Source organism: Alosa pseudoharengus, unplaced genomic scaffold (genome assembly GCF_046254945.1).
Source record: "Alosa pseudoharengus isolate Yale_2024_CS ecotype anadromous, Long Island Sound unplaced genomic scaffold, YU_APseudo_1.1 YU_APseudo_1.1_scf_12, whole genome shotgun sequence".
Lineage (NCBI taxonomy): Eukaryota > Metazoa > Chordata > Actinopteri > Clupeiformes > Clupeidae > Alosa > Alosa pseudoharengus.
Window position 1 is genome coordinate 12,806,373 of NW_027468587.1, and position 23,624 is coordinate 12,829,996.

The 23,624-nt window shown below is 45.7% G+C and overlaps 1 protein-coding gene across 1 annotated transcript in view; it reads right to left on the bottom strand.

Moving 5' to 3' along the window:
* Positions 1-19,695: 19,695 nt before the first annotated feature.
* cdkal1 (CDK5 regulatory subunit associated protein 1-like 1) overlaps positions 19,696-23,624 on the bottom strand; it is a 273,052-nt gene continuing 269,123 nt past the window's right edge. The window contains exon 15 of the mRNA XM_076280154.1: positions 19,696-20,551. Coding sequence (XP_076136269.1) covers positions 20,408-20,551 — 144 coding nt within the window. The 3' untranslated portion in view covers positions 19,696-20,407. The remainder of the gene's footprint in view (positions 20,552-23,624) is intronic.

Sequence of the window (23,624 nt, forward strand, 5' to 3'; positions counted from 1 at the left end):
TGTTAATGAGAAGGACTTCACCACATTGCACTGCAGAGCCTTCAGTCAACAAACGACAGCTCACAGCAGACCCACCCATAATAATAATAATAATAATAATAATACGTTTATTTTATATAGCACCTTTCTCAAACCCATAGTGAAGCATGTATGTAGTGACATCATGTTCCAACACATTGATTCATTATTAATTTCTTTTAATTATGACACCCTCTTGAAGCCTGTGGCTTCATATGACACATCACAACAACATAGCATGTCGTGCGGTGTAGGGAGGTAGTGTTGTGGGAATGAGTCAGTAGTGATTTGCTTATGCAGACTTGAAGAGCAAGTCGGGTGAGTAGATTCGTTCAGTTTTTATTTCCTTCAGCGACCATGTACGTACAAAATGCATGAATCACACAAACAGAATAGAGGCTTTGTAGCCGATTTAGCTAATTTCCAGCTGCTGTCCCTGAGAAAGGTCCTCTTTCAACGGAGAAAAACACGGTTCTAATGTTTCTTGTGTCTATTTAACAGCAAAACCTATTATCATACTCAAGTGATTGAGCAAGTGCGACTTACCAAGGAGGAAAACCCTGGCATAGTCGTAAGCCCACCGCCTGCAGTAAACTGGCACTAATGAGTAGGGCATGAACCCGAGATGGGCACCCAGCAGCTTTGGCATGAGAGCGGGTGGGTTTAGGGTCAAACAATGACTATATTGTGGCTGGGAAGAATGGAGGGGGTATAAGGGCTGGGATGGCAGGTGGCGGCACAGGATGGGAAGTGTGTGTGTGTGTGTGTGTGTGTGTGTGTGTGTGTGTGTGTATGTGGTCTATCCAGAGCAGCAGAGGTTAGCAGTCTTCTAGCTTATGAGTAAATGAACTCAAGTAACCTCTTTGATGCGTCACTCTTTTTATAGGCCTCTGTTGGCAGACAAAAGCAATCACAACAAACCCTGCTTTCTGCCATGAGGCACTGTGTGTCTGCATGCTAGCAGAAGTGCAAACAAACTTGAAAAAACTGTAACCAACTGCTCCAACATAAGAAGTGGGTCTCTGTGTCAGAACTGTGAGACTGGTTTTGCATTTGTTGAGGGGATCTGGGGATGTGTGGAATGCCACAGGCGATCTACAGCTCGGAAAAAAACTAAGAGACCACTGTACATTTTTCTGATGTCATTCTAAGGTTGCTGAGTGACATTCGAATGAGTTGACGGTCATATTCAAATTTGCAGTGGTCTCTTAATTTTGAATATGACCATTTGAATGTCACTCAGTAACTGTAGGATGACATCAGAAAAATGTGCAGTGGTCTCTTATTTTTTCCAGAGCTGTATGTGTCGGCCTGTCTCTGTAAAACACCACCAGCCAAGATAGACGCAGACACTGACCAGCTATAGGCCAAGTAATGAACTATATATTTGGTTGAGAATCCAACCCTGATATAGGGCAGGGCTGTTCTTGTGTGTTTGACCTTGACCAGAGACAGTGGACAGCACAGCACAGCACAGCACAGTTTCTGAATAAATATTAGCCACCTTGATTAGCACTTCTGTCTCAGTTTACAAGGTGCGCTCCACGATAGCATATTGGATGGTGTGTGTGTGTGTGTGTGTGTACTGTGCAGTGTTTGCTCACCACAGCAATGTCCACAGAGAGAGAGGGAGAGGGAGAGAGAGAGGGAGAGGGAGAGAGAGAGTGTACGGAGGAGAAGAAGGCAGGAAAAGGCAGACAGGTGGTAGAGATAAAGGGAGACAAGAGACAGGTGTTGGAGGCAGGCTGGTCTGACCTGAGAGATTGTGCACTCACATCTGATAGTCTAATCAGTGCACCAACTTGTTACAGTGTGTGTGTGTGTGTGTGTGTGTATGTGTGTGTGTGTATATTACATTACATTACATTACATTTGGCTGACACATTTTTAGCCAAAGCGACTAACAACATGGTAAACAGTTTAGGTTTTAAAGCAATTCTCAACAATTTTAGGACAATTTAAAAAACGGTAGAGTACAGTAAGAATAAGTGCATCAGTGAGTGCAGTTACGTGTCAGTTCAAGACGGCTGGTGAGTACTAGGATCAGCAAGACTTGTTGTAAGTGGCGCTATGAGAGGAGATGTTCTCCAAAGAGCTGGGTCTTCAGGAGTTTTTTGAAAATGAAGAGGGATGTCCCTGCTCTTGTAGGAACTGGCAGTGTGTTCCACCAACGACGAAACAACAGATGAGAAAAGTTTGGATTGGCCTGAGCGTACCGGTGGTAGAGCTAGACGAGCTAGCTACACTGTCTCTTGTGCACAGCCACATGTTCTCAAAGGCTCTAGACCCAGAGATGGTTGATACACTATCCTAACATATTTTTGCTAGAATTAGTAGACTACCACAAAGTTGCAGGTTAATTTACAATATACAAGTTTAACCAAAGTCCTTAGCTGCTACCTAGCTAACGAACATCACTAGCCGTTCCCATTCACTTTCCGTTTACTGTGCTAATGTTAGCTAGCTAGCTCGGTTAACGGGCAAAAATAAATTATTTATTCCGTGTCCGAAAGAGTGTTTCATTGGCATCACACACAAGCAATGACAATAAAATAGTACACAATATATATTTATATTTATATTTTATTATTGATTAATCAAAGAAGTCTGAAACTAGTGCCATTTCAATCCATTGGCAAATCCTTTTAGGATTAATCTTGGTAACTAGACAATCTTTGACAATACTTTGATTGTTATGGAGGCTTATTAGGTTGTGCAAGTGCAGAACGTACGTTCAAGTCGGTGGTATCTTCGGTGTATTCCGAGGCACATTTTTGACTGCTCTGAAAGATGGGAGCCAACTGATCAATCTGACTGCCTTTTCTGACAACGGTCGGCCATCGGGTTGGTGTGTCAAGGCCTTTAAGGTCCACAGGTAGCTGTTCCCCTCCCCCACCTCTCCCTATCCTCATCAACGGGACTGAGGTGGAGCATGTCACCAGCTTCAAGTTTCTGGGTGTCCACATCTCTGAGGACCTCTCTTGGACCCTCAACACCTCTACCCTGATCAATTCTCCTCAGATCCTGGTGAACTTCTACCGCTGTACAATCGAGAGCATCCTCATCAACTGTGTCACAGTACGGTATGGCAACTGCTCTGCCGGAAAGCACTGCAGAGGGTGGTGAAAACTGCCCAACGCATCACCGGTTCCTCACTCCCCTCCATCGAGACCATCATGGGCAAGTAATGCTTTCATAAGGCGCGCAGCATCATCAAAGACTGTTCTCACCCCAACCACAGACTGTTCACCCACACCCATCCAGGAGGCATTACAGGTCTCTCCGCACCCGAACCAGCAGGTTCGAGGAAGCTTCTTTCCTGCGGGTGTCTCCCTACTGCACCCCAAAGACAACCAACCAACTAAGATGTACATACTGTAATTACACTTCTAGATAGACATAATCTACTGCTCTTCATACTGTTCTTATGTGGGATCATTTTTATATGTCTCTCATTGAATGTTTAGTATACCTTACAGACATGTAGTGAAATCTAATTACCATCCTCTTACTCTGACCCTTGTGTCATCTGAAAACCCCTATGTTGGAATGTTTTGACTTAAGAAAGCTAAGATGATCCTGTGTCACCGAACTAGGGGTGACCCTCGGGATGAGGGGTGGTAAACATTTCTTATCTCTGTTAAAAAAACAGATGGTTAGGTGATCACTGGTGGGTGACAACATGTGATTTTCCATGGGTGTGTGTTAAGGGTATACGAGTTGGCTTCACCCACAGATGTGTGGGCTTGTTACTTTGACATTTCATGTGGGTAACATGCTCTCGGTGTCGTGAATAAAGCTGCAGTCTCACACCTGTTGTCTTGGATTCATTTTAACCACACTTACTGCACATACACTTATTTTTTACTACTCTTATAATGTTACTGTTAATACACTGTATATCTTTATTATTTTTACAACTCTTATAATTTTACTGCTACTACACTGCACGTATCTGTACATGTTGTTCATACACCGTTCTTACTGCATATTCATATCTATTCTGCTCTTATAAAGCTACTGCTAATACATTGCACGTATTTATATTTCATTTATATTACTGTAAACCATACCGCTTAACCATACTTAACTGTATGCTACTGTCTACACTGCACTATATGTCTTATACTGTTTATACTGCACCACCTGCCTATACTGTGTATATCACATTGCACTTTTCCCACACTTCTGGCAAACTGCATTTCGTTGTCTCGTTGTACTCTGCACAATGCTAATAAAGTTAATTCTAATCATCTAATATAGGAAAGCATAATTTTGCATTCCTGTTCACACCCCTCTCTGGAGAATGTGTGTGTGGTATTTCTTTCTTTGGAGAACATGTGTGTGGTATTGCACTTGCCCGGGTTCCTCTGGTTGGTTCCTTTGTAATGGAAATCACCACCGACAGCTACAGAGAGTGGAGCAGACCTGGCCTAGAGGCATTCCAAACATATCAATATGTTTGGGGTACACGTTGGATCTCCACTACCAGGCAGTTTTCACTCCTGGAAACTCCAACATTTCAAAAGGAGATGTATTGACATACAAAGACTGTATGGAATCCTAGAAACTTTGGCTTCTTAAAACATGTTGTATTACATTACATTGACCTATCTGGGCCACCATAGTTCTCCCTCCTCATATTACTTTCCACCCATGAGCATCCATGCAACAACTCTAGTTAATCTGTTAATATCTCTTATTCCCCTCTGAGAGCGTATTCGGGTGTGTTCGACACCCAGTGTCGTCTCTGCTGCTGGATTGACAGTCAGGCGGTGCCCCCAAACTCCTCCCTGCCCAGTGGGTGTGAAGGAGAGATACGCTTCTATTGTCTCCGTTCCCCTCTAAAAAAGTTGAAGTTTGTAAAGAGAGCTCACAAGTGCACAGCCCACAAAGGCCCCCCATCACATTCACAGAGGCCTCCGTAGAATCCCTTAAGGTGAATCTCTCTTCAAGGGAAAATGAAAGGGCATTGTTTTTGCTTTTTTGGGGGAAATCCAATTAGATTTCTAATTAGCAATCAAAGGCCTCACGCTGAGCAGAGTGATGGTGTTTGCGCCCCTTTAAAAGAAGAAAGAAAGAAGGCGAAGGAAAAAAAAAGTCAGAGCAAACAGTGTCTGTGGCAAGACCTCCATGTCCTTCAATAAATAATGTACCGACACACATTCTCAGTGCGCGCACGTGCACGTGCACACGCGCACGCACACACACACACACACACACACACACACACACAGACACACACACACACACACCAAGCTCCCCCATCACTCCCCAGAGACATTCAACAGCTGGATGTGAAAAGACCAAAGAAAAGGCAATATGGCAATCAATACACTCGAATCGACTTGAACCTGCCAATCAAGTCGGCATTGTGGGCCAAAGTTCAGGCCCTACCCCGCCCGCCCTGACAGCCCTCTTTTCCTGCTATCAAACAACGAGCTCCCTGTGGACGCTGGGAGACCGACATCTCGTAAAAGATCCTCAACAATAGGTGACGCACACAGGCTATTGATCCACACCACTTCAAACTCACCGCACAGTCTCCGCCCGGCTGTCCATAGTCCATCAGGAAGAGAAGAGCCCAGGAGTCTGTCCAGTGCACCTCATCAGTGGACTCTAAGTGGCTTGATATGAAGTGGAAATGGGACCATGGATATCAGGTCTGTGTGGTTTGATTTGCAGGTCCTGAATGGACAAGTACACACATACAAACACACACACACACACACACACACACAGTGTACACAGACTGCTTTTGTAGTTGAGCTTAGCTGGGCCAGTCACTCACAATTCCTATAGTGCTTGGGTTTGATACGTAAGGAAATATACTTTAATTCCCCATATAGATAGATTCCATTCATTTGGCAGTATGTGCTCAAATTTTTAATGCTGTTTTTGAATGGCCATCCTGTTTGAAATTGTGCCAATCAAAAAAAAAAAAACAATGTAATAAGTCGCATTACTTTGATGAAGTAAATAGTTGTTACTTACTACATTTCCAACAGGGTAACTAGTAATCTCTAATCCTATTTCATTCCAAAAGCAAGCTTCCCAGGCAGCCCTGGTGGGCGTCCACAGCTCTTATAGTTGGATACTGAGAGAACCCTAAAAAATACATTTTAATTTGGGCTCTTCACAAGCTCTTGTGCTAAACTCACTCCAGAGAGGCAGAAAAGCTGTGTGTGTGCCAAAGCAGAAGCCGCCATCATATTACTGGTTCATTTTCTTGCTAATGGTTCCCATGTTAATACGCATAAGTTGTTGTGTGAAATACATTAGGATAAAACAGCCTTCTTCTTAAGCTTTTTGAATCCTCGAGGCTGAAGTTTAGTTCAGACAGAATAGAAATTAAGATGGACTCTCTCTCTCTCTCTCTCTCTCTTCCGATCAGCTATTCTCTTTGCGCTGGGGCAATACATGCTCCTGTAGTGAATTCATACCTGAGAGATAGAGCGCCGGCATCAGAGAGAGCTCCTGTGGCTTTCATCTCCACGGGGCAGCAGTGGGCGCACACAGGGGCCAGGCACTGAGGCACTATCACTGAGTCTATCAGGAGTCCGCGCTGTCTGCAATCAGCCCTGCAACAGCGCACGCACGCACGCACGCACACACACACACACACACACAAATTGGGGCAGCCGTGGCCCACTGGTTAGCACTCCGGACCTGTAACCGGAGGGTTGCCGGTTCGAGCCCCGACCAGTGGGTACGGCTGAAGTGAGCAAGGCATCTAACCCCTCACTGCTCCCCGAGCGCCGCTGTTGTTGCAGGCAGCTCACTGCGCCGGGGTTAGTGTGTGCTTCACTTCACTGTGTGCTGAGTGTGTTTCACTAGTTCACGGATTGGGATAAATACAGAGACCAAATTTCCCTCACGGGATCAAAAGAGCATACTTATATACTACGTACAGACACACACACACACCTAGAAGATCCATCTGAAGAGACTGATTGAACTTCAGAGATCCTTTGCAAACGAGCGCACACACACTCACAAACACACACACCTGCAAGGCAGTACGGAGGACACTGCTGCTCTTACTGTGAGTGTGATTGGTGATCTGACTGGTGAGCTGCCCTGAGGGAACTTAAGTGTTGCTCTCACTGAGGTGTGATTGGTGCATTGATTGGACTGTATGTAGGAACTAATTGGATGGTGCCTTGACAAGGCCTTGTCTAAATTCTGATTGGTGCTCTGTCTGGTGTATCAGCAAGTTGATACTTGAGGCTATACCTTTGCTGTTATTAACCTCTGCTCATCTCCTTGCTGTTTTGTCCAACTTGTGCCAGGACACTAGCTTACCCAGTGGTGTTTGGATTCTACAGGAGGTTCTTGTTCTTTCGGCCGTGTGTGGGCTTTGGAAGGTGCTCATAGCTGATCCACACGCATGTTCTGGTTGGTGCTCTGGCTGAGTCGTCGTGGACTATGAAGATACTGATTGGTGGTCTAGGCTGGTTTGTCGTGGGCTATGAATATTCTGATTGGTGGTCTGACTGGTGTGAGGATTCTGATTGGGCTGCTGTCTCTGGCTGCTCTATAATCTGTGCCGTGTTGGGTGTTTATGTTTTCCTCTCGTTGCTCAGGGCCCGAGGCTGCGATGCTTTAGGCGCGAGACCTCGAAAGAAAGCCAGAGAGAGTGGGGGATGACATAAGCTCTAAAGCCTTCAAAACAAACACTTCAATTACTACCTCTTACATCAACCAGCACTTCAGTGGTGAAACAGAGCCATTTTTGTCAATACACACACCAGAAATAAAACCAGCATACCATGCTTGCAATGACAGCCAGCAAACGCTATGACAAAAATTTCATCATTATTGTTCATGTACAAGACAAAGAGAGTGAGATAGAGAGAGAAAGGCGAAAAAGTCAAAGCCTCCTTTTCAGGCAGCTCCTGTGCAGTTCTTAATGGAGTCCCTTTTAGAATATGCTGTCATCTCACCCCGATTATTGTGCTTTTGTGCCACTTTAAGGAGGTAAGCGTGTATCTGAAGTAAGGTTTTCACTCTGTGCCTTTTTTTTTTAAACAGAAACATAGAAAAAATGGAGGGAGTCGGGGTACATTCTGCAAAATCTCTCTCTCTCTCTCTCTTGACTAATTGGGATTATTCACACATACTACAGTATGTGTGAACTAGATGTACCGCAGAGCGGTACAAAATATGACCGCCGCCCAGTCCAGCACATTTTTTCCACAAAAAGAAATCACGCTGAAAGGCCTATATGATTCTAACTGTCTCACTAAATTGCATTATCCACACTCAATTCTCACTGGTATCTGCTAGACAACAAGTCCCAAAACATGATTAGTTCATAGATTTCACATGTAAAATTCATTTTATACAACCCCACCTCCATCTTGCCTGTTCATAATTCTGAGAAATTCTTGATTGTTTGTGTTATGTTTATGTTATGTGTGTGGGTGTGTGTGTGTGTGAGTGTGTGTGTGTGTGTGTGTGCGTGCTTGTGTGTGTGCCTGCGTATGTGCCTGTGCATGGAAGCGTACACATGTCTACTGTGTGAGTATATGTCATACGTATGATTACTGTGAATGTGTGTGTGTGTGCGTGTGTATCTGTTTGTGCACATGTGTGCACATGAAATGGGTTAACATGACCCCTGGAGGCAAATATACGGAAAAAAAATGGTCATCCTAGGCCCTACAGTTCTCAAGATATTCACAGAGAACTGTGTCTGGCCTACCCTCCTTTCGGGGGGTCCAGTCCAGCGGGGGGGCTACAGATCAAAACGAAAAATGACGGTTCCATGCTATCCATGTTGGGGTACATGCCCACCAAGTTTTGTGTACCCCGGTCTTTCAGTGTCCCGGGAATCCTTGTTGGTGTACGTCACTAAATGTACACATAAATAATTTTATTGTAAGGCCCCCCATGAACGAAAGTACACAAAACTTGGCATGCATTCGGAGGGTGTCATAATGATCCTACACTTTCAATTTCGTGCAGTTTTGACCATGTCAGCCAGAGATATTGTGATGATTTGTGATTTGTGATTTAATTTTTAACTAGGTGGCGCTATACATGAAATAAGTGGTAATGGGATGGGTTGACATGGCCCCTTGAGATCAACATACAAAAAAAAGGTGGACCTCCTAGGCCCTACGGTTCTCGAGATATTCACAGAAAACTGTCTCCGGCCACCTACAGGCCAGTTGGTGTAGAGTAACATCAATTAATTTATTGTGTGGCCCCCCATGAACGGAATTCCACGAAACTTGGCGTGCATTCAGAGGGTGTCATAATGATCCTACACTTCCAATTTCGTGCAGTTTTGACTATGTTAGGTCACAGATACCTGCGATTACAACACCTCATTTTTACTTTTTTGTGTTTAACTAGGTGGCGCTATACATGAAATGAGTGGTTATGGAATGGGTTGACATGGCCACTTGAGATCAACTTACAAAAAAAAAATGGTCCTCCTAAACCTTACGGTTCTCGAGATATTCACAGAAAACTGTGTCTGCCATACCCTCCTTTCGGGGGGTGCAGTCCAGCAGGGGGGCTACAGATCAAAACGAAAAACGATGGTTCCATGCTATCCATGTGGGATTACATGCCCACCAAGTTTCGTCTACCCCGGTCTTTCAGTGTGCCGGGACTCATTGACGGAAATTTGGACATGCGAAAAAGAAAAAAAAATAATAATAATAATCTGACTAAACCTATATGACCGCCGCTTCGCTGCGCGGCGGTCATAATAAGGGGGAGAGAGAGAGACAGAGAGAGAGAGAGAGAGAAAGACAGGAAGGAGTGGAGGTGTGCTGTGTGTGTCTGTGTGAGAATTGGAGATGTGAGTTGTTATGCACAAAAAGAGTGGAGGATGTGTGTGTGTGTGTGTGTGTGTCATGGAAGGGAAGTTGTGTGGTTCGCATTAACATGTTAATGTGTTGCATGGGGAGACCTATTTAATCATCTCCAAGGGAAGAGGCCGTTTGCCTCAACGGCAGACGGCACACGCTAGCCATTAGTCTGCCTGCATACGACACCTCTCACACTAGCTCAAGTCTGCTGACGCAACAAGAAAGCAAGGCCCCAATACCTCCCTCCCCTTCTCTCTCTCTCACCATCTTTCTCTGTGCAACAGTTCTCATGGGTCCCCTTGGCGTAGAAAATGGGCCCCGTGATTTTAATTAAAGATGGTAAGGAGAATACCTGCGCCCTGCCAACCATCCATTGCTCCATTCCACCAGGACATGATCAGATGGTGGGGTAATATGGGGGGGGGGGGGGGCACTGCAGTACAGGGTAATTACATGACTTCAGTCTGGAAGATAAATTATCTGTACAGGCTGGGTGGGGGTTAGTGTAACAAACTACCCCCCCCCCCCACACACACACACACACACACCACCAAAGCCAGTGTTATGCACTGATATGAGTGGCAGGTTATGAAACATGAAACAACGGGTGCAGGCCTGGCCCAGGTTCCTGAGGACTCACACACAATCAGATGGAACCTGACTCAGTCATAAGGAGATATATATTTCAGACAAGCCATTCCTAGAACAAACTGTGAAATTGTTTTTGAAATCTGACATATGGCCCTGAAACTGGGAAACTCAGGCCACATTCTATAAGGAGAGAATAACTGAAAATCTGGTTGAGATCTCTGAATCTGCAATACCATCCATATGGGGTTGAGATCTCTGAATCAGAAATACCATCCATATGGGGTTGAGATCTCTGAATCAGAAATACCATCCATATTGAGATCTCTGCTGCTTGTGTTGTCAGTTATTGCTGAATGACTTGAATATTTCATGAAGTTGCTGTACTGAGAAGCTGCCAGTGGGAAAGGAATGCACCTAGAAGAGACAGGGAGAGGAGGAGTGTGTTTTTCTGGGTTTGGCACAGTGGCCAGAGATGAACCCTGACAGTGTGTGTGTGTGTGTGTGTGTGTGTGTGTGTGTGTCTGTGTGTGTGAATTCAGTGCGTCCTTTGGCAGCTTTATGGGTTCAGAGAGAGAGACAGGGTGGTGCTCTGGGATCGACTGGTCAGCCTGCTTAGAGGAACAGAGGCCGCAGCGGGTCACACACATCAGCTGCTCTTGTCTGGAGTTGGGGTGATGGATGAGACCCTCATGGTCTCATACACACACACACACATACCATTATGGTCGGACACACACACACACACACAAGCCTTTATTACCCTTAAACTCCCTGGAGCTGTGCCCAGACTGAAGAAATGAGTTTAGTGTGTGTGTCTGTGTGTGTTTAAGCATGCTGGTGGGTGGCAAAGTGTGTGTGAGTGGGTTGCGGTTGTGAGAAAGTGTGTGTACATTCATGTTAATGTGTGTGTGTGTGTGTGTGTGTGTGAGTGGGAGTGAAAGAGGCCAGCTTCCCCACACAGATTACACTAGTCAGCATTTTCACAGCACGTTTATTAACAAGCCACTCTGAAACAGGAAGTATGCGCATATCACATGAGCGCAGACAGAGGTCTACGCTGTGCTACGTTCCAGCTCAGTCATCCCATCTGGAGTGAGAGCTGCTTAGACCGTCTGCGTGGAGAGACAGACTTGAGAATAAATGAGATGATGTCGATGGGGATCAAAAAATGGCACAACAACCAGCTGAGAAATAATGACGTCCGGGGAACACTTCTGGAACGAAAGATAGGATCCAGGCCTGCCCTGGACTCAGAGCGAAAAGTAACTCTTTGAAGTAACTTGTTGATTTACAAGAAATTACTAAAAACGAGGGGCCAACTTTTTAAAGACCTTCTCCAAACTCATGGTTGTTCTGGTGGTTGGACAGCTCCTTAAGGGATCCAAATAGGTCCAGGCACGAGTCTACAGTACTGCTACAGCTGACGTTGATAGTGTTTGTGAGCCGAGTAATGTCAGGTAATGAAGCTCAGGAGGCGTTGTGCTAACAGACAGCTGCTTTCATCAGAAATGATCCGTTCACAATATACGGAATTCTTTATAAACATACACATGAATACACATACACATGCATGAATACACACACACACATGTATGGATACATACACACACATACACACATGCTGACAGTGTGAACAGACACAGGCATATGCTTTTGACCACTCTCCTGTAGGATACCAGCTGCATGGAGCTCCCAACCCCCTCTAATACCCCATAGCATCACTACCTAGGCCACCAACCCCCTCTAATACCCCATAGCATCACTACCTAGACCTAATACATTCAGAGCCAGAGGAGAGCACTAAAGACAGTGCAGCTAGCCAATGGCGTCTATATTAAGTGGCTGACCGTTCAAGGCCCTCATTGTTACCTAGCCTTCTAGCAGATCTGACAGCACAAGTGCCTTAAAGCGCATGGGGGATGTAGGCTAGCAGAGCTGACAGCAGGTGTGCATGGGGGATGTAGGCTGCCACTGGCTAACAGCATTCTCTTCACCACACAGCTACACACACACACACACACGTGACAAACCATCTTGGCAACACCTCAGACAGTGAATATATATATAATAAACAAATATATATATATGTATATAATAAACAAAAATAAAGGTGATGTTGGAAGATAAACAGTCAAATGAACTCAAATAGTAAGATTTTAAATTCTATTCTAAATCTCACAGGTAACCAGTGTAGTTGGGACAACACAGGAGTGATATGCTCGCTCTCCCTAGTTCTACTCAGTAATCCGGCAGCCGCATTTTGGACTAGTTGCAACCTAGCAACAGTGGAGTGTGTTAAACCATAATAGAGAGAATTGCAGTAGTATATGTTAAAGTTGTGCAAACCACGCGAGGATGAAACAGGAAACACACTCAGGTCAGTAAACATCACAAGAGCAGGGGCTTTCCTTTCACTGGGGGTCTGCAAAATGAGTGCTTCACGTTGTATGTCAACGTTTTACTGTGGTAGGCCTTGTGGGATTTGTGTAGGCCACAAATATACACGCTATATCAGCGGAATAAGGGTTTTTAGTGCCCTTTACAGTCATTTACCTAAAACAGCGGCTGACAAGACAAGTAATTTATGTATTTTTTAATAAAGTTCTCAGGCACACGTACCAGGTGCTAATGTTTTTAAAGATGCTCTTCAAGAATGACTCAGGAGGGTTCTTCAATTCTCTGAAAAAGAGATGTATGTGTGTGTGTGTGTGCACACACGTGTGTGCTTCGACGTGGGGGGGGTTGTCTTCCTGTTGTCTTAACTGTGGCACAGGGTGTGAAAACCACACTCCCGTTCGAGAAGGGGAACCAGGAGTAGTTTGAGTGCGGTGCAGTGAGAGCCCGTTCTGGGGGCTGGTTTATAAAAAGGCTCTTTCTCTCCCCCCCTCACGGGCCAGGCTAGACTGCAGCGATGACAGTTTGGCTAATACGCCCTGACTCAAGTTTCTTTGGACAGTTTCACTTCTGCCCTGCGGTCAGTACACAGCAGCCAGTACCCATCTGCAGCAGCAGAGGACCGGACATTTTGAGACAGCTAACAGTTTCCTTTCAGATGTGGTTTTCTGAGCCATTTAGGGACTGCAAGAAGAATGGCTTAAATAGCCATAGAGGACAAAAACAACTTCGTTTGGGCTTGATAAATTGACACAATGAAGAGGATGTGAGACTGAGCTGTGTGTGTGTGTGTGGGTGCAAAGAGATAATTGTGTATAACCAAACGCATACACATGAACTCTTTACTGTATAGTTGTTGAACATTATAGAATGTACACATGACCAGTGGCATAATTAGAGCTCAAATGTTCTTTTTCAATATTCTCATGTTTAGTCCATGGCACAGTGCTCCAAAACGCACACATACACACATACTGTACACACACAGACAGACAGACAGACAGACACACACACACACGCACATACTGTACACATGCAGACACAGGTGTGTGTGAACATTCAGCAGCTATAGATTCCCCCAAATGATCCAAAGTCCAAATGATTACATGAAGGGCAGTATACCATCAAAAGCAGTTGGTAACATACACACACACATACACACACACACACACAAGGGAGTTCTTCAGGTGCGTGATCAAACAGTGGGGAGATCCACTGGGATGCAGGCTCTTGTTTGAAGCCCCAGTTCTCCTGTCTACTGGCTGCAGGCAGACAAGCAGGTTCCCCAGAGACGCCAGGCTGCAAACAGCCACAGAACAAAGCACCTCTGCACAAGCACCACAGGCCAAACTGCACGAGACACACACGGCCTGAGGATGCAACACACACGCAGCCCAACAGGATGTCTAAAAACACAATACGGCCAGGCAGCGTGTCTTAACTAGCAACCCCTCACCCCCCCCCCCCACACAGCTACACACGGATGTGTGAAAACAGCACAAACAGAGTACATGTGCAGTACATGTACATGTGCAGAGTATGTATAACACACACAATATGGCCCAGCTTAATGTCTGAAAACACAATAACAGAATGCCTAAAACGGTGCGGTCAGACAAACTACATGAGTTACGTGTTACATAGACAAACCACAACATCTGGATCACACAACAGAACTTGGAGCACACAACAAAGCCACGCTGGACGGATAAATAAACCGCCAGCCAGGAATCTGAATGATGTGAAACTGATGCCCAGCTAAGGCTAAGCTAAAGGGATAGCTAGTGTTTATTGTGTGACTCTGCTGAGAGGTTTTCCCGCTAAGAAGGTCAAAGATCACCACTGCTTAGGAGCTGAAAGCCCTCCTCTGATCTGATTGTCTGTCTCCTCCTGATGAAAAAGTATAAGTGTGTGTGTGTGTGTGTGTGTGGAAGGGCTGAGTTATGATGTCATTAACCTCAGAACGTCTATAGGATTAAATAGTACAACCAAGCAGTTAAAAACTAGAACTTTCTACCCCCACAACAACACACACACAATATCCCTGCGTAAATATTTACACATTTACAACCAAAATCACAGTGCAACTGGGGCCTTCTCAGTTATACATTATTAATCACACAATGAGAGCTTAAAACAGGGCTGCACTACCTGGTAACACACACACACACACACGTTTCAATCCCTGGTGTCTCCATTACTGCACTACACCGTGACCTACAAACCTGTATTTGTTTACACTTGAGTAAAAATAAGAACACAGAAACAGAAACGAAGAAAAACATAAAATTGACAGAATTTCTCGTGCTGCATCACCAATGACTCTCATTCTCCAGCATTTAATTATTCACCCTACCTTTTCCTCTGGAGGACGACAGTGTGTGTGTGTGTGTGTGTGTGTGTGTGCGTATGCCAGTCTTAGTGAGGATCCGTTTGGAGCCTTAGCGCACTGGGAGAGAAACAGCTTGATATCACTTTGACAGCCGATCGTACTCCATCACCTACCACTGGGGTTCTCATCTCAACCTGTGAAAATGTAATTGCTTTCTTCCCAGAATGAGAGAGAGAGAGAGGGAGGAAGGGAGATAGATAGAGAGAGAGAGAGAGAGAGAGAGAGAGAGAGAGAGAGAGAGAGAGTGGATTGTGGAGGGTGGATGCTGGAGAGTTGTGAATCCTGGATTTATCCCCGATGCTCAGCTAGATCTGTGCCATGCTGCTAACTGAAATGTCACCCCTCACTCAGTCTGTGCCGTCCAGATAGACTCTTCCTGTGTTTCTCTCTGATCTCTCCGATTGTGTCCTGTGTGTGTGTGTGTTTCTCTCTGATCTCTCCGATTGTGTCCTGCGTGTGTGTGTGATGAGCAGAGTGGACCGTGAATAAAATGAAGCGGTCAACATTCTATTGTGACAGAATCATGACAGAAAACACATGACTGAGTCAGATAACATGATAACATCTCTCTGCATATGAGGTTTTAAGACTACTGTACTACAATTCAGTTCAATCGGCAGTGCCCCCCCCCCCCACACACACACACATATATACACACACACACACATATATACACACACACACACACACACACACACATATATACACACACACACACACACACACATATATACACACACACACTTATATACACACACACACACACACACACATATATATACACACACACACACATATATACACACACACACACACACATATATACACACACACACACACATATATATACACACACACACACACACACACATATATATACACACACACACACATATATATATACAAACACACATATATACACACACACTTTCTCTTTCTAACATAGACGCGGAGCAATGACAAGCTTTCCATCTCTCTCCAGAGTGACTTCTCTCCCTTGTCCTTCTCCTACCCTGTAGGTGTGGAGGGAGGGGGGGGCGGGTGGGGGGGGCACAGAGGTGCTAATGGGGAATCCATGGGCCTAATTGGTGATGAGCGAGGAAGCTGCTGTCAGGTGGATGATGGGAAGGCTGTCTGTCTGTGAGCCTGGGGGTACATACTTAAAAAGACTGAGAGATTGACAAGCATTTTAACAGTGATGATGAGAGTGTGTGTGTGTGTGTGTGTGTGTGTGTGTGTGTGTGTGTGTGAGAGAGAGAGAGACAGTGGTGCGATTAGATAGAGCAAACACCTGCATGTGTGTACTGTCTTGTGAATCCCAACAGAGCAAACCCTGCAGTCACACACAGGCAGAGTGGGACTCCACTGAAAGGCAAAGACAGCTCGAGTGCAACTCCCTGGAAATAATAATGAAAAAAGCTTGAGCTGAAGCCAGCTCAAAAGATGAGAGGGAGAAGGAGAAAGATGAGGAGGAGGAGGAGGAGAACAAGGGGAGAAAGTGTACAGAGAGGGGGGGAAGGAGGACAGGAAACTAGGTGACAGGGAGAGGCACAGCATATACTGAATAAGAGCAGCTCTTCAACTGTTTACAAAGCGCAGTGTGGACAAAGACGGCAAAAACAAGACACAAAAAGCAGGCCCCACACCACACACACACCACACACACAGACCAAATGAATAACACCGAGAGGACACACGCCTGGCTTTTTAAAGCAACACTAGGTTGGTAATTGCCTACGGAGGGCCACTCAGACAATGACAGAAGCGCGGTTCGTCATGTTATGAGGTTATGTGCCATCAAAATGATTTTGGAAAATCAGAGAACCCTAAACCAGTATGGGACCCCCCGAGGGCTGCGCTCGGGGGTGAAAAGCCTGAGAGTGGAGTCGCTTGATTAACGGACACGTTGGGGCCATCGGCTCACAGGCCGGCCCATGCTTAGTGAGAAAAAGCCAAACAAATGACCTGAGCAGAGGGGAATATCAATGGAGAGAGTGAAAGAGAGAGAGGGAGGAGGGAGACAGAGAGAGGACAAAAGAAGAGGGGAAAAAGAGAGGGAGGAAGCCAGAGAGAGATGGAAAGAAGGAGACAGAGAGAAAGGGAAAAAACTGAAGGAAGGTGAGAGAAAGGGCAGAGAAAAAGAGAGGCACAGCCTATCCCTCACTGACAGAGCTGCTGGCTCAGAGCTAAGTGCGAGGGCATTGATCTGCACCCTGCGGGGTTAAAGATTTTGTGACAAGCCTCACTGAGTACAGATCTCCGGCTCTATTGACCAACAGGACTCAAGCAGGGGTCAAGCAATAGCACCCTGCCTCTTTCAGTAGCTGAGGGTGAGTGCGCAATCACTTGGCCCTACCCCTTTAACTACCTGTGTGTGGGTATGTATGTGTGTGTGTGTGACTGAAAGTAAGTGGGTCTCCATGTAGTTATTTTCCTGATGCAGCTTTGCCTTGACCTAATGTGCTGTTGGTGACCGCTCTGGCCGCACTGTGGTGGTCATCATCTGATTTCAGGAAGTGCAGGGGCCACCAGGGTCAGAATGTCACAGGGTCTGGCCAGGTCAGATGATCTGACCTCCCTTTCCTGTGAACCCATCACACTGCTTTATCATGTAGACAAGCGGTCACTGTTCGCATTAGATAGCTGACTTGTCCTGTATTCTAACCTATTACATACCTGGCCTTGGGGGGTCTGACAGACAGAGGGTTTGTTTGATGTGACCGTAACAACACATTACATTTATAAAGCTCTTTTCTAGGTACCTCTCCGATAGCCAAGAGTTAGTGAATTGTGTTTCATTTCCATTCTGTCTTCATGTCTTTTAATCCAAGTCTCTCTTAAGTTTCTTTTTAAATATTTGTTTGTGGCTTTTTTTGCCTTTGATTTGATTTTTGATTAGGATAGTGGAGAGAGTAATAATAATACAATAATAATAAGCTTTATTTGTATAGCACCTTTCATACACAGAATGCAGCTCAAAGTGCTTTACATTTAAAGCATGCAACACAATAATAGTCAGTCAGTCATTATCAATCACTTTTCTTCATTGCTGGGGCCGTTTATGATCCACTCAGCAACATATCAAAAATATAGAAAATGACATGTCATAAGACTGGCAGCCTTAACCCTCTTACCCCCCACAAGCATGCCATATGGCAACTGTGGCAAGGAAAAACTCCCATATTCCAGGAAGAAACCTTGAGCCGAACCTGACTTAATAGTGGGAGAGAAAGATGGGGTGGGATCGGGAAATGACCTGGACCGGTCCCCATGCGGGTGCGGTAACCGGGTGTGCCACAGTGCCCCACTCTCTCTACATTTAAAGTTCCAGGTGTCAGTTGCTAATGTTTTAGCGCAATACTGCTATTAAGGTAAACATGATCAGACGAGTGGTCAGATCCTGGACCTCAAACCATTCTTATCTTATCTTACCATTCTCATTTAATTATTTATTTTCCTGTTCATCACCTGTTCCTGAATAAAAGATCTCACAGAAGAGAGAGATGTAGACTTTGAACTTCAGCGAGGAGTCTACAGTAAGCACATCAGCAGCCTGTCGTGGTGTATGTTCTGGTTGCCCGTGGAGTCTGATTTATTTCATTTGTTTAGTAAATCTAATCGAGTTCACAAGGCGATAAATCACCCACTCTCTGCTAGCCGCCTCCTTTAATTGTGCTCTTAAAAGCCCTGTAATTCCCCGCTACAGTTTACAGAACAACCTTGTTGACTGACTAAACATTTACTCAACTGCCCGCCTGCCCGCCTGCCACACACACACACACACACACACACAAAAAAACACAGGTTGTCTATTTAAGCATCTGGACTCCCTCAAAGTCAGAGCCATAAGCCTCACACATAAGCAGGCCCTGGCAAATGACCAAAACACTAAACATAATCGACCCTGGCACTTCTTCTCACGGTGGGCCTGGGACGGTGTGTGTGTGTGTGTGTGAGTGTGTGTGCACTGCAATGATGGCTGAGCAGAGCTGAGCGTGTGCAGATAAGATGAAGTGGGAGAGCGTGGACGGCTACCAGGACTACCGAGGCTGGTGCTGGGGGAGCAGGGAGGAGAAGGGCCTTCTGGGTGGGAAAAATGACACCACCATCATCCCCCACCATCACCAACAAAGCCTCATCAGTAAAAGTGACAGGAATGACAGGGGAGAGAGAGAGAGGGGGAGGAGGAAGAGAGAGAGAGAGAGAGAGAGAGAGAGAGGTGAGACCAAAGGTGAAAATAAGCAAAGACTATACAAAGACTACTGTATACTACGAGTCCCTGAGTCTTTTTCCTGCTTCCTACTTACATAAAAATGACCCATTCTAGAACACTATGAAAATGACCCATTCTAGAACACTATGAAAATTACCCATTCTAGAACACTATGAAAATGACCCATTCTAGAACACTATTGAAAAAAACGAACCATTCCATGAGCACCATCCCAGAAGTATTACTCAGGAGACAATAAGTTGGTATGGAGCTGCTGTTTATTGAGCTTTACACAGTGAACAGAGATAAAGGAGGGTGTATCACCACCGCTGACCGCTGCAGCCGTAATGACCTGTGTCCAGAGGTCTCGTACAGCGTCCATTCAAAACTACAAACACAACTAAAAACACGGCAGGGGGAAAAAAAAAAATCAGCTCCTCTTTAAATACATGAGAGAGCGTGTGCGTGTATGTGTGTCTCCATAAAACCAAGGAGTCCTCTCAGTTTATATAAAACCAAGCCAAGGAGTCCTCTCAGTTTATATAAAACCAAGCCAACTGCCGTGGTGCTGATGCAGGAGCCAGATCTCCTCGAGTGCGCGTGTGTGCATCAGCTCAGTCAAGACGCTGTGATCTGCTCCTTAGATAACCCAGAGAGGAAAACGCTTTCTTCCTCTCCATAAGCCATATGGAAGCCATTAATATATGACCTATCAAACACATGCATGCACAAACGCACACACACACACAGATACATATGTACCTATACACACATACAGTACACACACACACGCACAAATCACACTCACTTACACTACATAAACACACACACACTATAGACACACACACACACACACACACACACACACACACACACACACACACACACAGGTGGCCTAGTGAAATCACCAAGTTGTCACACCTTAGAGTATGTGTGTGTGTGTGTGTGTGTGTGTGTCCAGCATGGGGCGCATCAGTAAATCTTCTCCAGGATGAAGACGACAAGGATGGCCAGGATGGCGAAGACCACAGACAGCAGCTTGAGCTGCTCAGAGTCCCAGGAGGAGGAGGAGGAGGAGGAGGAGGAGGAAGAGGACTTCTGGAGGCCATTCAGCTCCTACAGAGACACAGAACAAGAGAGGGATGAGAGATGACAGGAAGAGAGAGAGAGAGAGGAAGGAAGAAAGAGACAGAGAGATGGAGACAATCAAGAAGCAAATGAAGATGGAAAGAGAAAGAGAGAGAAATAGAGTCAAAGACAGGAGGGAAAGAATGGCATGAGAGACAAAGAGAGAGAGAAAAACAAGATTAGTCATGACTGAGCACAGAGAAAGTCCGTCCGTGTTTGTGTGTGCGTGTGTGTGCGTGTGTAAACAAGCCGTGGTGTGAGCCGTGTTTGGACGCCTGGCAATAGTCCAGCCCTGCCCTTCTCCTCATTACTTTAAGCTCTTTATGAGCCTCTCCCTCTCACAGCAGCTCTGGTAGGCCTCTCTACCAGGGTCAAGTAGCCAAGAGCATTAGCCAAACACACACACACACACACACACACACGCGCGTACACATATTAGGTTACACGCCTACACCATCTTACCAGCCTCCACTGAAATCAGAGACTTTTGCGCTGACAGGTGTGAACATCAGCAACAGGAGTGTGAGAGTGAATGTGTGTGTGTGTGTGTGGGTGTGTGTGTGTGTGTGTGTGTGTGTGTAAGTAACTCACTTAACAGACTCAAATCTAAGTAATTACTTGGCTCAGTTTAGTGAGGAGCTTGTCTGCTGTGGTCCAGGTAGTGGTTTCCCTTGAGAGGGAGATGTTATACCACTTAATTTATCAACACACACACACACACACACACACTCCAATAAAACTGGCACACATGCCAGCAGCGCATTATAGCAGCACCATAAATGTGTGTGTGTGTGTATGTGTGTGTGTGTGTGAGCACTATCAGTCATCAAACAGACTATGAGATGATTACCCGTATAGATGGTTGTAATATGCCTATGTATCTTACGTGCGTGCGTGTGTGTGTGTGTGTGTGTGTGAGACAGACTGTGACTAGTGGTAACCTGCTTTTGATCTCTAATGCCAATAATGAACAATGAAGTGTGTGTGTGTGTGTGTGTGAATGAGTGATGGGTAATCCAGTCTACTATAATGGCAGTGGTGCTAGTATGTGTGTGTGTGTGTATAACAGTCTACTGTAATGTGAACAATGGCAATCACGTAAAGTTAGGGTGTGTGTGTGAGTGTGAGTGAGTGTGACTGTGTGTGTGTGTGAGTCTACTGTAATCCATTGGCACATTAAGGCCTCATGTATAATAGAGGCGGCAATAGGAATCCGTCTCTGTATGGCCCCTTATGACAGCAGAGCCGATAATATGATCATTTAGGCCGGAGAGAGGCAGGGTGGACGAGGGTGGACGAGGGTGGACGAGAGCGATGGGCTCCATTACTACAGACAGGATCAATCTGAATGGGCCTTTCATGGAGCTCATCATTCCCCCACGCCAGGGCCAGTGACTGTAATCTCTATCGGAGGGCTAAAGCTCATACTGTATGCATCAGAGACGGGCTGTCCTGATGACTGTGGTTTATCTACATTTGGACTCTCTCTCTCTCTCTCTCTCTCTCTCTCCCTACCTCTCTCTCTCTCCCTACCTCTCTCTTTCACTCCCTCATCCTATTTCTCTCTCTCTCTCACACTCTCTCTCTTCCTACCTCTCTCTCCCCCTCTCTCACTCCCTCATCCCTTTTCCCCTCTCTCTCTATTTCTCTCTCTCTCTTCCTACCTTTCTCTCTCTCCCTCCCTCTCTCTCTCCCTCCCTCCCTCCCTCTCCCCCCCTCTCTCTCTCCCTCCCTCCCTCCCTCTCTCTCTCTCTCTCTCTCTCTCTCTCTCTGGTTCATGGGAATGTTTTAGCGGCGCAACGGGCCGTAGTATCGTCTGACAGGTCATTTCCAGATAGGGAAGATGAATGGAGGAGATAGAGAAACGGAATGAGAGAGAGAGAGAGAGAGGTAAGAACAGAATGTAAAAAACAGTGTGAGAAGAGAAGAGACAGAGGATAATGAGTGTGTATGTATATGTATATATGTAACATTATGTGTGTATGCATCTGTGTGTGAGCGTACGTGTGCAAATTTGATGGAAAGGAGGCAGAAAGAGAGGCAGACAGAGAGAAACTGTGTGTGTGTGTGTGTGTGTGAGAGAGAGAGAGATGGAGATGAGAGAGAGAGGGAGAAGAGAAAGAAAGAGAGAGAAGCATGTTCTCAATGTTGCAATATTATTGTACAAGTTGATGTTTTGTTTGTGAACTTTGGCAACACTGTATACAGTTTTGCTAATAAAGGAACATTGAATTGAACTGAGAGAGTGGAAGAGCAGGGGGGGGGGGGAGTGAGAGAGATGTGGGTCTCTGAAGGCTTTAATAAAGTCTCGCTGATGAAATGGCATCACAGGCAGAGTCTTAGATCAGATTCCACGTTGACATTATGCAGAGAGCAGGGCCAGCGCCACTGAGTATGTGCAGGGAGGCTGTGTGTGTGTGTGTGTGTGTGTGTGTGCAGGGAGGGTCTCTCTAGATAGTGGCGCTGGAGGAGAGTGCCGGTGGGGCTGAAAGCTGTGATTTCCATGAGGGCCCACATCCCTCCCCAGGGCCCAGCTGTGTGTGTGTGTGTGTGTGTGAGACACCCAGAGATGCTGTCGTCTTACTGGTGCCCTAAGTAATAGAGATGGATCTCAAGATACTCTCTGTTTCTCTTGCTATTCTCTCTCTCTCTCTCTCATCTTCCTTCCCGCTTTCTCTCCTCTATTCATTCCTCTCTTCTCTCACTCCTGTCATTCATTTTATCCATCTGTCCATCCAGAGTGCTTTCATCCCTCCCTCTCTTATCTGAGTCCAGGACAGTGGATCATAGCGGCTGGGTCAGTGTGTGTGTGTGTGTGTGTGTGTGTGTGTGTGTGTGTGTGTGTGTGTGTGTGTGTGTGTGTGTGTGTGTGTGTGTGAGAGAGAGAGAGAGCTGCTCATCTCTCCCTCCCGTGTGCATATCTTCATCTCCTATATCAAAGGGAACCCACACACACTCTCAGTTATATACACAGCCTCCTATTCGTCCTGTTCGCACACAGATACACACACACAAGGATACAAGGATACAAGGAAGTTTATTGTCACATGCATATAGTTAC